This window comes from Rhodotorula graminis, assembly GCF_001329695.1.
Source record: "Rhodotorula graminis WP1 unplaced genomic scaffold RHOBAscaffold_19, whole genome shotgun sequence".
Taxonomy (NCBI): domain Eukaryota; kingdom Fungi; phylum Basidiomycota; class Microbotryomycetes; order Sporidiobolales; family Sporidiobolaceae; genus Rhodotorula; species Rhodotorula graminis.
In genome coordinates, this window is record NW_017264946.1 from 275,597 (window position 1) to 289,299 (window position 13,703).

A 13,703-nucleotide genomic window follows, 5' to 3' on the forward strand; every position below is an offset into this window, starting at 1 on the left:
ATCGCCGTCCGCCGCTCGACGACGCCGTCCGGCGCTCCCAACCTGCTGCTCCCGCACGCCGCGTCGCCTCGTCGCACCTGCCCGCCTCGCTCGCCGCACCTGCGCGCCGCCGCTCGCCGCCGAGCCCGTCGCGGCTCAGCTGCCCTCGATGATGCGCCGCTCCTGCAGGCGGACCGCCGCGTCGGCGAGCTCCCTGAGCCCCGCCGCATCGCCGACGTCGGACAGCCACTGCGCGCGACGGCCGGCCCAGTCGAACAGCTGCTTGAGGACGGCGCCGTGCGACGTGCTCGGGGAAATGGGCGGGTCGGACGACCAGTCGATGACGAACGACTTGGTGTCGGCGATGACGTCGCTGTCGAAGGGACGCGTGTGGACGACGAGGCGGACGCCGGCTGCGGCGCACGTGTCCTCGAACGCCCTGTGCGGCTCGTCGAGGTAGAGCGGGCGAAGAGAGACGGTGATGGTGCGCAGGTGGGGGCTGTCGAACGGCATCTCGTCGAGGTCGAGTGGGAACGACGAGCTGTCGTACCTGACCGAGAGGTCGTAGTGCTCGAGGCTGGGGAGGGTGATCTCGTGCAAGTCGTCGCGGTAAAAGTCGCAGTCGAGGGCGATCGTGCGCAAGGTCGGCAGGAGGGGCGAGGGCGAGGGAACCTCGGACTCGGGGGCGGAAATCTCGTCTGCGCAGATGGGGTTGTAGATCGCGAGGTACGTGATCGAGGGGGCGATGAAGTGGGCGAGGGCGAGGTCGTCCTCGTAGGACAGGCCGGTCGCGAGGACGACGGAGCGCACCGACGGCAGCCGTAGGTCTCGACGCATGGCGGCGCTCGTGTCGTCCGACAGGTGGTTGATCTCGAGCTCGACGAGGCCGACAAGGCCGCGGCAGACCGCTCGGACCTCGGCGCGTCGCGAGGTTTTCCACCGCGGGCCCGTCAGGCACAGCCGTCGCAGTCGGGACCCGCTCGCGTAGCGGAGCGCGGCGAGGAAGCGCTCGACGTCCGGGTGGTCGAGCTGGAGCGACGTGACCTTGCCGAGCGCGACCCGCAGTGCGCCGCGGAGCATGGCGTCGCGCTGGCTCGCCTTGACACCCGGCTGCGGGTCGTCGAGCTTGGCGAGCGCGCAGTACCCGAGCACGAGCGACGACAGGTTGGGCAGTCTGCGCAACGCGCAGGCGACCGACTCTGCCAGCTTGGGGAGGACCAAGTCGTTGTCGGTGATCTCGAGATGGCGGACGTGCTGAGCGAGGTCCTCGCCGAGCACCTCGTAGCGGAACCATGACGTGTGCGTCTGCTTCGCCGTGATGTTCTGCAGGCGAGGGCTATCCGTCAGGTCCTGCTGCGGCTGCGGGCGACGAGGCGGAGGAAGGGCGGGCGCACCTGGTACAAGTGCGGAAGCGCCGCAGCCCTCGTCGCCCGGTCGACTCGAGCCAACGCCTTGATGCCGCGACCGTACCAGTAGCTCCACAAGCCGGACACGATGTCAAGCTCGAGGTCTCGCTGGGTGGGCGGCGAGTCGGCGCGCTTGATCGGGTCGACCTCGAGGAGCTTGGCGAACGCGACGTCCTGCTCGTGGACGAGCTCGGCGACTCGGCTTAGGAGCTCGGCGGGGAGCGTGCTGAAGCTGTACGACGTGACCATGGCGAGCGGGCGACGAGGGAGGGTACCGAGGGTGGGGACGACGAGGGGAAGAGGGGGAGGTCGAGCTTGGCGAGTCGAGGGCGCGTGGTCGATCGGGTAGACGGCGTCGAGCAAGCTGGTACAGGGCTCTGGCGCTGTCGTCAAGCGCAGGCGTGGTGCGGTCGGGACGAGAGCGGCGAGGACGAGGGCGACGAGGAGCCGAGACACAGATGAACTTGGTTCGACTTTCGATGCTCGCGCACAGAGGGACGCGCACTGCAGCCCGTCCATTCACTCTATCGTACAGCTCGGCGCGAAGTGGCGCATCTCTCGGGGCAAAAGCGAGACGGGTCGAGTAGCTGCTCGAGCGTTGCACCCGGACCTCTCGAACCGCCTCGACGCCCGTGCAGCTGCACCGACGCTCCTCCTGCCCCCACCTGCAAGCCTGTCCGCTCCCACACGAGCCGCCTCCTCGCCGCCGCCCCTCCCCGCCGCCTCACGACTCGTGCAAGAGGTGCCGCTCGCGGAGCCGCACGGCCGCGACGGCGAGCTCCTGCAGGCCCGGCCCGTCGCCCGTCTCGCGCAGCCACCTCGCGCGGTTGCGCGCCCACGTGAGCGTCTCCTCGAGCGCGAGGGCCTGCGACCGGCTCGGCGCGACGACGTTGGCGGCCTGCTCGCCGGCGCCGACCGTCACGACGCGACTGGCCGTGAACGCCTCAGGCGAGGCGAGGCGGCGATGGACCGAGAGGTGTATGTTGAGGAAGGTGCAGCAGGCGAGGAGCGCGGCGGGCGGAGTGAGGCGCTTGAGGGAGGGGTACGAGAGGGTGATCCTGCGCAGAGCGGTCGGCGCGGGCGGGAGGTAGTCGACTTTGTACGGGAAGACCGAGACGGGGCAATCGAAGGCGATGTGGAGGTGTTCGAGTGCGGAAAGGCGGCTCTCGTGGCAGGCGGCGAACTCGTCCTGGGCGTGCTGGATGTCGAGGACGCGAAGCGTCGGGAGGAGAGGCTCTGGTAGGGCCAGATCTAACGCCGACTCGGACAGGGTGAACACGATGCAGAGGGTGCGTGCTTGCGGCGTGATGTGGTGCGCGAGAAGCAGGACCTCGTGGTAGTACGCCTCGACGCCGGCACGACCGACCGTGAGTTTCTTGACGTGCTCGAGTCGGACGCGCTGTTCCATGCTCAGCCACAAGGGTGACGACATGTCGCCCACGTTGAGCTCGACGAGCGACTGCAGGCCGTTCAGGGCTGCGACGAGCTGGTCGTCGAGGGGCACGAGCGACGACGAGTTGTCGATCGACAGGCGGGACAGGGTAGCCGAACGCGTGCCGCTCAGGGCGCACGCCAGGACCTTGTCGTCGACCGAGAGGGCGGTCAGCGACTTGACGCGCCCGAGCGCGTCGAGGATGCCGAGGCCGAGGAGCTTGTCGGCCTCGTCCGGCTCGCGCTCTGGCGGAAAGACGTGCGGGAAGGCGAGCTCGAGGGCGGCGCCGTCGACGATGATGCTCGACAGGTTCTTGAGTTTGCGCAGGGCACACGCGAGCGAGAACGGGTCGGTGTCGTGGGACGGGTCGAGGTCGAGGTCGACCTCGCGGACGAGGCTGCCGACTTGCTCGCCGAGGACGGCGTACCGGCAAAAGTCGGAGGCGGCCTGCTTGGCGGTGATAGTCTGCGGGCAGTCGAGAGAGAAGGTGAGCGAACCGAGTCGGACGAGTGCAGAGCTGGCGCGAGGACGCACCTTGTAGAGGTGCTTGAGGGCGTGCGAGCGAGTGCGGCGGTCGAGCTGGACGAGCGCGCGGATGCCGCGCCCGTACACGGGCGACCAGCGCCCCTCGAGCGGGTTCGTGGCGTCCTCGTCCTCGATCGCGCGCTTCTTGCCGATGCTCGAGGCTTGCAGTGAGGTCGTGCCGCGCTTGAGGGCGAGCTGGTCGAACGCGCCGTCTTGCGCGTGCACCATGTCGGCGATGTGGCTGATGACCTCTTCTGGCAGCGAGCTGTACGAGGCGGGCATGGCTGCCGACGCGGTCGAGGTATGGGGAGGGCTGAGAGGGCGAGGACGAGGTGGCTGGGCGAGGGCGATGCGGGCGGGTTGCGCGGTGGTCGTGCGGGACAGCGAGCAGCTGGTGCTCAAGCTGTGCACGTTCTGGCGTGCAGCACGTCGAGTCGTGGGAGCAGGAGAGCCGAGCGGCGGACGAGGAGCTGATGAGAACGGCTTTGGCGCATCGCTCTCGTGCGGCGTGGTGAGCACCCGAACGTGCAGCAGAATACTTCAGAAGACGGTGCCGGCACTCTCGCACGCCCGGGCGAGAGGTAAGAGAGAGCGAGAGCAGGTCGAGTCGCTCGCACCGCCGCCGCTCTCAGGCTCGCCAGCTTGTGCGAGAGGCAAGGCAAGGGAAAGTGCATCGCAACACACTCGCCGCCGTGCTGCACACCGTCTGCCGCCCTGCGCCAGCCCCCTCTGACCGCCTCGTCGCTCACGCCCCGACGACCCGCCGCCGACCGCGCGCGCCCGTCCCTCGCCTCGCCCTGCGCTCGCAACCGCGCCCTGCCCGCCCGTCCGTCACATGTGCTCGACGACAAACCGCTCCCTCAGGCGGTACGCCGCCTCGGACAGCTCGTCGAGGCCGCCGCTGTCGCCGACGTGCGCGAGCCACCGTGCGCGCTCGGTCGCCCACGAAAAGAGCCGCGCGACGGCCTCGACGGCCTCCTCGGCCCCCTCGAGACTGCCGTGCTCGTACTTGGGCAGCCCCGAGGTCTCGGGCGCGGCGTCGTACGACGGCGTCCAGCGCTCAAAGATGCGGATGCCGAGCTTGTCCCACTCGGCCCTTTCCGCCGGCTCGAGCGGGATCGGAGACGTGTCGTTGTACGTGACGTGGACGGACCGCAGTGTCGTGCGCTTGGAAGGCGCCGCGCCGGACAGAGGGTGCGGATAAGGGCGCCCGAGGACGTTGGCGTCGAAACGCTCGAGGGCGGGCAGGCGGTCGAGCGACAGCCAGTCGAGCTCGGGCATTTGATCGGTGTCGAGGCGCAGGACGCGCAGGTACGGCAGGAGCGGTGACGGGCAATCTGCGGGGAAGTAGTCGGCCGCCGGGTCGCAGTTGTGGAGCTTGAGGACGACGAGGGACGGCGCAACGTGATGAGCCCAGACGACAACGTCCTCGTACGCCTCCCGGTGGGGATAGTCCTCGCACTTGATCGACAGGCTGCGCAGATGCGGGAAGCGCAGAATGTCCTGCAGCCGCAGCCAGTCCTGGCTCGACGCGACGCCGAGCTCGACCTCGACCAGCGCCTCGAAGTCATTGAAGTCGATGACGGGCTCGCCTGGCACGGGCACGAGGCTCGCCGTGGGCACGAGCACTAGACGACCGAGAAGATGCTTGTTGACGTGCGACAGGGCGTGCGCGACGACGTGCGCGTCGCCCGACAGGATCTCGAGCGTAGTGACGCGACCCAGGGCGCTCTGGAGGGCGACAGCGAGAAGCTCTGGCCCGTCATGGTTGACCCAATGCGGAGGGCGACGTCGTCGACCGCGATCGACGTCAAGTTGAGCAGGGCCTGGAGCGCGCAGGCGACAGGAAACGCGAGCTCGACCTTGTCGAAAAGGCTGCAGTCGAGGTGGCGGACGTGCTGCCCGAGAGGTTGGCCGACGATGCGGAAGTAGTAGTAGTTGGTCCTTGTTGATCTGGCGGGCAGGCTCTGCGGGACGAACGCGAGTGAGCGTGCGCGAGGCGAGAGAGAGAGAGAGAGAGAGAGAGAGAGAGAGGAGGGAAGGCGAGAGCGGGCGCACCTCGTAAAGTCGGGGCACTGCGACTGCACGGAGCCGTCTGTCGACCTGCGCGAGTGCGAGTACACCTCGACCGTACCAAGACGACCACTTGCCCGCGGGCACATCGTCTCCGCGCCTGCCCAAGTAGTTCGCGGCTCCACTCTGGCGCGCTCGGTGTATGACCAGCGCGGTCCAGGCTCGGTCTTGCACGTGTACCATATCGACGACCCGGCTGACGAGCTCGAGAGGGAGCGAGGCGAACGAGGCGACCATGATGATGATGATGGCGGGAGTCGGGTGGGCTCGAAGCGACGATGGTGCGGCGTGGCGAGCGCTTGTCGCAGCAGGGCGTGCACAGCGACAGCTAAGCTCGAGCAGGGGTGCGCGACTGGCTCGCGAGCGGTGCAGAGCGGTGAAAGAGCGAGAGCACCTCGTCGTCGCGTCGGATCCGTGCCGGCGGGTCGCGAGACACAAGCTTACTCTGCGCTGTCGACGCTCGTACAGGTCTCTCGTACAGTCAGATACAGGATGACGAGGTCGAGTGGGAGGTCTGGGCGGAGCCGAGAGTGTTGCACCTCGTCCTCGACCTCGCTCGCACCGACAACCAGCGCGCCATCTACCCCCTCGCCGCCCCTCTAAGCCGGAGCAAACCGTCCATCCTTCTCCTCCCTCGGCGTCGCAAGCGCCTCAGGCGGCGGCGGCCCCAACTCCCTCGGGTCGTCGCTCGCCAACTCCGTGTCGTGGCTCGGGTCAGGCTCGTCGGCCGTCGTCGGCGCGCGCAGCGGCGCCTCGGTGTACAGGAACTCGATCGAGGTCGAGAGCGGGATGCCGGCGCGCGCGAGGTAGTCGTCGTTCCTGCGCGAGAGAGAGAGAGAGAGGCCCGTGAGCGGCGAGGGCGAGAGACAGAGGAGGAGGGGGCGCGAGCGAGACGAGACGAGGCGACGGACCAGAACCGGCTCGCGTGCCGTGCGCCCGAGTCGCACAGGATCGTGACGATGCGTCGCCCTCGGCCCTTGTGGCCCCATGACCGTGCGAGGCGCACGCTCGCGACGAGGTTGACGGCCGACGACGAGCCGAGGAAGAGGCCGTCGTGCAGCGCGAGGTGCCGCGACATGGCGACGGCTTCAGCGTCGGTGACGCTGCGAGACGACGTAGAGGATGAGCGAGAGGACGGAAGACGGAGAGAGCGAGAGAATGAGAGGTGAGAGGGACGGACCGGATGGCGTCGTCGATGATGGGCAGCGCCTGCGACAAGTTGCGCGTGATGCGGTTCAAGCCGATGCCCTCGACGATCTGCGGGCGTGCGGCGTCGTCAGGTCCTGCTCCTGCGAGACGACGAGCACGAGGGGGAGCGGGCGCACCGTGTCGACCTGGTACCGCCGCCGCTTGCCCTCCGACTCGGTCTCGGCGTACATGACGCCGTCCTGGATCTGCGCGTGCCGAAGCTGCAAGAGTCAGAGCCCTTCTCCTGCTGAAAGGAGAGTAGGCGAGACGAGAGAGCGAAAGGTGAGCGCACCTTGTGGTACAGCCCGCTCCCCTGCGGGTCCGCCAGCACGACCTCGCACCTCCCTCCCGTCCGCTCCTTGAGCACCCTCCCGACGCCCGCGATCGTGCCGCCCGTCCCAGCCCCACTGATGAAGGCGTCGACGCGCCCGGCAGTCTGGGTCCAGATCTCCTGCGCCGTGCCCTCGCTGTGCGCGCGCAGGTTCGACAGGTTCTCGAACTGGTCGGCGAACAGGCCGCGAGGCGGGTCGCGGTACCCGCCGCCGACGTCGCCGTCGCCGTCGTCGTCGCCGCTGACGCTGCTGCGGCGCCGGGGCGAGCCCGCCGTGACGAGCAGGTCGGGCGGCACGCCGCTGGCGCCGTCGCTCCCGAGCGACGGCGTGACGGCCCTCGGCGTCGCGCTCGGCGTGCTCGCGCTCGTCGTCGAGCGCACGACGTCGTGGCCCTTGCCAAACTCGAGCGCGCGCTGTCGGGCCAGGTTGACGTAGTGGCGGCGGTCGACGATCGAGACGGGGCGGACAGGCTCGACCTCGGCGCCGAGGACGCGCAGCATCTGGATCTTCTCGGCGGCGACGTCGTCGGGGAGGACGATGTCTGTGGGGGACGCGAGAGTGGATCAGTGGCGGGTCGGGAGGGGGAGAGAGAAGAGAGGGAGGACGCACGAGCTGTGTACCCTCGAGCGCGAGCGATACCGGCGATCGAGATGCCCGTGCTGCCCGACGTGCCCTCGAAGATGCACGAGCCCGTGTTCGGGTGAATGAGCCCTTCTGACTCGGCCTGCTTGATGACTGGGGGCCGGCGGGCTCGTCAGGACGGGACGAGGCGAGAAGAGGAATGCGAGGGGGGAGCGACGCACTCTGCAACGAGACGCGGTCCTTGACCGAGCCGAACGGGTTGAGGTACTCGGCCTTGCCCTGCGCCACAAGGGACCGGTGGAGCCGAGTCAGTGCCGCTCGTGCGACCGTCGTTGGGCAGGACAGCCGAGGTGGGACGCACGAGGATTTCGACGCCGGTCGCGTCGCTGAGCGAGTTGATGCGGACGAGGGGCGTGTTGCCTGCGTGCGGTCAGACGCTCTGTCAGCATCTCTTGCTCTGGGTCCCACGAGGAAGAAGAGAGGACGAGGGGAGCGCACCAATGAGCCCCTCGATGCCGTCGACGACCTCGTCCCCCCTCACCTCGACGATCCTCTTGCTCGCCTCGCGCCTCAAGCCCCTCCGCCACGCGTCCAGCGCGTACCACGCGAGGCCCGTCAGGCTCAACGAGAGCGAGAAGCCGAGTGTGAGGCCGACGAGGAGCGACCGCTTGGGGCCGAGGTGCGACGGGCGGAGGAAGGTCGGGATCGGGAGGGCGAGGAGAGGGTGGCGCAGCGAGTAGGGGAGGAGCGAGGTCGTGGCCATGCGGCGCGGGGCGCGGCGCCTGCGAGGCGGGCGCGGCGAGGCGGATGCGGGGAGGTCGAGAGGAGGTGGGACGCGCAGGCTGTGGAGGGGGCGTCGGGGCCTAGTAGGCGATGCTCGAGGCCGTGCAGCGGCTCTGGTGGAGCGCTGGCGGTCCTCGAGGCGGTGGCGAGGAGCGAGTTGACGACGAAGGTTGCGAGGAGCGATGAAAGTCGGGCGAGGGTTCCAGCTCGTCTCTCTCGCTCGTGCAGGACGTGACGCGAAACTGTGCAAGAAACTCGCGATGGCTTTGCACGAGAGCCGCACAGGACCGAACGAAAGAAGGACGACGAGCGACTCTCGCGCTCTCGAGCCTGCTCACGAGCGACGTCGACGCTCGACCAGCACAGCCCAGGAGCACGCTGCACCTCTCGCACTGCAGCGCCAGTTCCCGACACTCGCTACCGTCCCTCAGCACCCTCCCCGCCGCCCGCCGCCTCCCCGCCCGCCTCCCTCCTCGCCCTCTCGACCGCCCTCCTGCGGCTCTCCTCCGTCGCCCTCTCGGCCGCCCACTCGCCCTCCTTCTCCCACATGCCCCGCTCGTGCACCTCGTACTCGCGCGCGTGGTCGACCCACTTTTCCTGCACCGTGCCGGCGTGCAGCGCCGTGCTGAGCGGCTGCGACTGGGCGAAGGACGGGTGCGGGGCGTGCGCGTGGTGCGACGTGTGTGAGGAGGTGGAGGAGGGAGGTTGCGGGTGCGAGTGGGTGTGGGGGTCGGAGGAGGACGAGGGAGATGCGGAGGAGAGGGCGGGAGGGACGTAGCCGAGGGCCTGGTCGATGACCTGCACGAGGCGCAGCATCGAGTCCTTGTCCTGCGTCGGGTGGCAGCAGTTCGTATCAGTGACGCTTCTCGAACAGAGAGAAAGAGTCGCCGAAGCGCAGAGGAAACCCGGCCGACGCACCTCGACGGCGAGCGTCTCGAACCCGACGAGCCCAAACTCCTCGACGAGGTCGCAGATGACGCGGTTCAGCTCGCCGAACCGCTGCGTGCGCTGGTCCCGCTCGAGGAACGGCAGCAAATACGACAGGTCTTGCACCTCGGTGTAGTAGTCGAGGTTGAACGCTGTGTGTCGCCCAAAAAGCGTCGTGCAGGTCAGTGCGGGCTCGCGCGGGGCGAGGCGGGCTGGACCAAAGAGAGACGGGGGGGACGCACGCAAGTCGCCCGCCTGGCCGAGGAGGTCGACCTTGCTGAGGACGTTGACGTGCGGGAGTTCGAGCTGGAGCATTGTGCGCAGCGCGAGGAGGAGGACGGCGACGTATTTGGGCGCGTCGAGGATGTGCGACGCGTCCATGAGGTGCACGGCGGCGAGCTGCGGGGCGTGTGCGCAGGGTCAGTCAGTGTCAGGGAGGTGGACTCGAGTAGGAGAGAGGCGGGGACGGACCCGGAAGCCGGCGCGCTTGCGCAGGTGCTCGAGGACGTGCTTGAGGCTGTCGTGGTTGGTCGAGAGCTCGACCTGGCCCGGCGTGTCGAACACGACGTACATCTCGTCCCGCCTCCACCGTCGCCGCTCCTTCCTCCCGCCGCTCACCGGATCCAGCTCGTCGTCGTCGGACGCTGCACCACCGCCTGCGGGCCCAGCCTGTTCGAGGGCGGTCAAGGCGCGGTCGAGCTCGTGGTCGAGCCAGTCGAGGTTGGCCTCGAGGTACTCGAGGCAGTAGAGCATGGCGCCGTTGGGCCCGAGGCCGTGCGCGCTCATGGCGTCGTCGAGGCTGATGAGGTCGGCGATCGAGACAGAGTGCGGGTAAGGGGGAGAGGGAGCGGCCGGGTCGAGGTTGACGAGGAGGATGGGCCGCTCGAGGGCAGTGAAGAACTGCGTGGCGAGGGACAGGAGTCAGGGCGTGGTGGTGGGGACGAGGGATGGCTCGGGGGAGATGAGGATGAGGAGGACGAGGGGGAGGGGAACGGACCTGGTGCAGGCCCCAGACGTAGGTGGTCTTGCCCGAGCCTGGTGGGCCGATGACGACCTGGCCGAACGGCATGGCTGCAGCGGGTGCAGTGAAGCGGGTGAGGGTGAGGTTGCTGAGAAGAGGACGAGGCGGTGCACTCGTCGCGCCTCGGCGGCAGCGGCGGACACAGTCCTTCTTGGGCTAGAGTACTCTACAGTGAGCTGCAGATGACTCCCAGCCCTGGTCTGCGCTGCCTGAGAGAGATGAGGGCGCGCCGTCGTCGTCTTCCTCGTCGCTCTCTCGCAACCCGGGTTTGGCCTCCGTTTCTCGCCTCGCTCCCTCGTGCTGAGCTAGAAGCGCCTTCAAGCCGTCCTCGGAGGCTCGCTCAACGTCCTCACGCCACCCAGCGCTGGCCGCTGCGCGTGCTCGCCCTTGCCCCACCTCGCCTCGTTCGTCATCTCCCCCTCCCTCAATCTCGCATCGGTTCTCCTCGCCAGCACGTCCTCGCGCCCAGCTGTGCGACCTCGACCTCACACCTCTCCCGAATCGCACGCCGCCGACATGCCTTCAACCGCAACGCACGACCACACGCACGCGCACGACTTCAAAACACCGGGCGGCCTCCTGCACCTCCAGGCCACCATCTTCTGGACCGTCCTCCCCGAGATTTGCATCTTTGTCGGCTGGGCCTTTCTCATCGCGTCCCTCAGCGAGACGGTCCATCAGTGCGTCCCCTCGTCGCCGTTCGGCCGGTCGACGGGCGCAGAGCTCACCTTCTTTCTCGCCCTCGCAGGCTCGAGATTGCGCCGACGCTCCTTACCGTCTTTGGCACGGTGAGCCTGATATCTCGTTCGATGTCTCGAGTGCCACGCTCTCGTTCGGCGCCTGACAGACTACTGACCTCGCTCGCCGCTCCGCAGGTCATCGGCCTCCTCCTCACGTTCAAGACCAACAGCGCGTTCGGCAGCTACTCTGAAGGACGCCGCCTGTGGTCGTCCGTCATCCTCGCTTCGCGCACGTTTGCCCGCATGGCCTGGCTCCACTGCCCAGATCAGCTTCACGTCCCCGCCGACCCGTCGACCTCGATCTCGCACGCCGAGCGCGCCGAGGCCCTCGCCGAGAAGCGCACCTACATCAACCTCGTCGCCGCCTTTTCGGTCGCGCTCAAGCACTACGTGCGCGGCGAGCCAGGCGTCCACTACACCGACCTGTGGCCCCTCGTCGCGTTCCTCCCGCGGTACCACAAGCTCCCGTCGTCGCTCTACCTGCGCCGCGACGACCTCGGACCGGGCTACGCGCCGAGCCCGGTCGAGCCGGGCAGCGTCGAGACGCTCGGCGCGAGCGCGTTTGCCGTCCTCGGCGGGCCGGGCGCCGGTGCGGGCGCGCGCACGCCGCTCGCCATGAGCCGCCAGACGAGCTTTGACCCGGCGTTTGAGCTCCATGGCGGGCTGGCGGCGGCGTCGTCGCAGAGCATGCACAGCCTGAGCGAGGCGCACAGCCGCACGCCGCTGTTCCCGCCGCTGTCGTCGACGTCGCCGGTGCAGCCGCGCACCGCCTCGCCGAGCGTCTCGGGCGCAGCAGCGACCGCCGAGCCGTCCTACCCGCGCGCCCATGCGCACCCGTACACGGCCGCCGAGGTGGACCTCGCGGCGGTCGCGGCGACGCTGCGCGACCGGCGCGGGCTCGGGCTCGGCGAGGTCAAGAAGCGCCGGAGCACGGCCGCGCTCGCCATGGCGGTCGAGCGTGCGGCGCCGGGCCAGGGGCACGAGTTGCTGCCGGCGAGGAACCCGCCACCGCGGTACGTCCCACCGTTTTCTCACCTTCCTCTCCCTCGTCCGCGGTCCTCGCGAGCCCACCCCGGACCCGGCACTGACTCGCTCTCGCCACGTCACGCCCCGCCTCCCGGCAGCTCGATCGACGACTTTGTCCCGTTCTACGACTTCTTCGCCGACGTGCTCCACTGGCTGTTCCGGCGCGGGCGGGGCGTTGCGCACAAGATCGAGGACGCGGCGCACCGGCTCGAGGGGGACGACGACGAGAGCGGGGCGGCGAGTCGGAGCGGGAGGAGGAGGAGGAGGATGAGGAGGGAGAAGGGCAAAAAGGAGCCGCTGCAGACGAGGGAGGGGGGCGACAATGTCCCGCTCGAGGTGCGCTCTCTCTCTCTCTGTCTCGGCGCGTCCTCCTCGTCCTCGACGGCCGGTACTGACGCACCCTCACGCAGCTCATCCTCCTCCTCTCGGGCTGGGTCGCCGCCCTGCAGCGCCGCAAGACGATCGACGTGCGTCCCTTGTCCCCCCCTCCCTCCTCTCCTCGCGCCACTCCCGCCCTGACCACCTCCTCCCGCCGTCGCAGGTCCCAACGATCAACGCACTCCTCGGCGCGCTCCAAGCGCTGTCGGACGCCCTGACGGGCCTCGAACGCGTCCTGCTCACGCCCATGCCGATCGCCTACTCGCTCCACCTCCGTCGTGCGTTTCGCACCCTCGTTCCTCCTCGACCCTCGTTCCTCCCTCGTTCTCCCTGTACTGACTCGAGCGCACGCACGCAGATGTCATCTGGATATACCTCCTCTTGGCGCCGAGTCAACTTCACGAGACGCTTGGGTGGCTGGTGGGCCCTCGTTTCCTCGTTCCCTCTCCCTCCTCCTTCCCGTTCACGCGACCCGTCCGCCTCGCATCCGTCCGGGTGACAGGTGGGCTCACTCGCTCACGCTCACGCTCCCGCTCGCGCACGCCCACAGACTGTCCCGGCAACCGCCATCATCTCGTTCGTCTTTCTCGGGCTCCTGCGCCTCGGCGACCAGATCGAGAAGTGCGTCCCTCCCTCCCTGCCTTCCTCCCTCGCGCCCTCGCGCCCTCTCGAACCCGCCCTGACTCTCCCTCTCCCTCTCCCTCTCCCGCCCGCAGCCCGCTCGGGTACGACCCGTCGGACCTCGACCTCGAGTCGTTCACGCTCACAGTCCTGCGCGAGCTGCGCGAGCTCGTCGCGCACCCGGCGGGCGAGAGCGCGCCGGACGAGGTGCTGGCGGCGCTGAGGGAGGGCGCGAAGAAGGCCGCGGCGGTGGAGGCGGCGGGGAAGGAGGGCGAGGAGGGAGAGGGGAAGGACGGGGAGGGGGAGGGGGAGCAGGGGAGCGAGGGGGGCAAGGAGGAGAGGCTCGTTGAGGAGGAGGAGCGGCGCGAGTACGGCGAGGAGGGGTGGAGGCGGGTCTGAGCGTCGGGCGGCTCTCGCGGGTCGAGGGTCCGCCGGTTGGGCATGTGTGCTACTGCATTGTAAGAATATTGCAGCTGCTCGACAGCCTGCACGAGACGATGTGAGAGCGAAGCGAGCCGAGGGCCGAGACCTCTTCGTCGCTCTCCCTCAACCTCTTCCTCGTCCGCACCACCCCCCCACGAGAGCCAGCCACAGCAGGCAGCACTCAACTCGCTACCCTCCAACCCTCCCCCCCGTCTGGTCCCCCTACCGTCGTCCGGCCCTCGTCTCGTTCGTCCACGTCCCCCTCCT

General features: G+C 68.9%; 6 protein-coding genes across 6 annotated transcripts; 1 reads left to right on the forward strand and 5 right to left on the reverse strand.

The window, feature by feature from the left end:
* Positions 1-135: 135 nt before the first annotated feature.
* On the reverse strand, positions 136-1,634 carry RHOBADRAFT_56429 (uncharacterized protein; the record flags this gene model as incomplete). The annotated part of the gene is made up of 2 exons (XM_018418340.1): positions 136-1,302; positions 1,374-1,634. 2 exons carry the CDS (start codon positions 1,632-1,634, stop codon positions 136-138), a joined length of 1,428 nt encoding a protein of 475 aa, XP_018267865.1.
* Positions 1,635-2,109: 475 nt separating this feature from the next.
* On the reverse strand, positions 2,110-3,624 carry RHOBADRAFT_47521 (uncharacterized protein; the record flags this gene model as incomplete). The annotated part of the gene is made up of 2 exons (XM_018414998.1): positions 2,110-3,282; positions 3,352-3,624. 2 exons carry the CDS (start codon positions 3,622-3,624, stop codon positions 2,110-2,112), a joined length of 1,446 nt encoding a protein of 481 aa, XP_018267866.1.
* A 549-nt stretch (positions 3,625-4,173) lies between these two features.
* Positions 4,174-5,670, reverse strand: RHOBADRAFT_56430 (uncharacterized protein; the record flags this gene model as incomplete). The annotated part of the gene is made up of 3 exons (XM_018418341.1): positions 5,401-5,670; positions 5,142-5,309; positions 4,174-5,073 (listed from the first exon to the last, which is right to left on the reverse strand). The coding sequence occupies exons 1-3, from the start codon at positions 5,650-5,652 to the stop codon at positions 4,174-4,176; spliced, it is 1,320 nt and encodes a 439-aa protein (XP_018267867.1). The 5' UTR covers positions 5,653-5,670.
* A 247-nt stretch (positions 5,671-5,917) lies between these two features.
* Positions 5,918-8,323, reverse strand: RHOBADRAFT_40158 (uncharacterized protein). The gene is made up of 9 exons (XM_018413690.1): positions 8,016-8,323; positions 7,879-7,937; positions 7,739-7,796; positions 7,545-7,670; positions 6,896-7,476; positions 6,741-6,809; positions 6,596-6,672; positions 6,327-6,518; positions 5,918-6,234 (listed from the first exon to the last, which is right to left on the reverse strand). The coding sequence occupies exons 1-9, from the start codon at positions 8,278-8,280 to the stop codon at positions 6,015-6,017; spliced, it is 1,647 nt and encodes a 548-aa protein (XP_018267868.1). The 5' UTR covers positions 8,281-8,323; the 3' UTR covers positions 5,918-6,014.
* A 325-nt stretch (positions 8,324-8,648) lies between these two features.
* Positions 8,649-10,296, reverse strand: RHOBADRAFT_49034 (uncharacterized protein; the record flags this gene model as incomplete). The annotated part of the gene is made up of 5 exons (XM_018415217.1): positions 8,649-9,128; positions 9,219-9,379; positions 9,470-9,626; positions 9,699-10,127; positions 10,225-10,296. 5 exons carry the CDS (start codon positions 10,294-10,296, stop codon positions 8,718-8,720), a joined length of 1,230 nt encoding a protein of 409 aa, XP_018267869.1. The 3' UTR covers positions 8,649-8,717.
* A 761-nt stretch (positions 10,297-11,057) lies between these two features.
* RHOBADRAFT_18907 (uncharacterized protein) lies at positions 11,058-13,412 on the forward strand (the record flags this gene model as incomplete). The annotated part of the gene is made up of 9 exons (XM_018412458.1): positions 11,058-11,458; positions 11,690-11,768; positions 11,901-12,169; positions 12,263-12,350; positions 12,425-12,481; positions 12,556-12,670; positions 12,751-12,812; positions 12,943-13,013; positions 13,109-13,412. 9 exons carry the CDS (start codon positions 11,058-11,060, stop codon positions 13,410-13,412), a joined length of 1,446 nt encoding a protein of 481 aa, XP_018267870.1.
* Between the last annotated feature and the right edge of the window lie 291 nt (positions 13,413-13,703).

Excerpts from the sequence above, each read along its gene's own strand:
- RHOBADRAFT_40158 (XM_018413690.1), bottom strand. The coding sequence starts at position 8,280 with ATGGCCACGACCTCGCTCCTCCCCTACTCGCTGCGCCACCCTCTCCTC. Across the intron at positions 7,938-8,015 it reads CGGCATCGAGGGGCTCATTG|GCAACACGCCCCTCGTCCGC; the intron begins GTGCGCTCCCCT and ends GACCGCACGCAG. Across the intron at positions 6,810-6,895 it reads GGAGCGGGCTGTACCACAAG|ATCCAGGACGGCGTCATGTA; the intron begins GTGCGCTCACCT and ends CGGCACGCGCAG.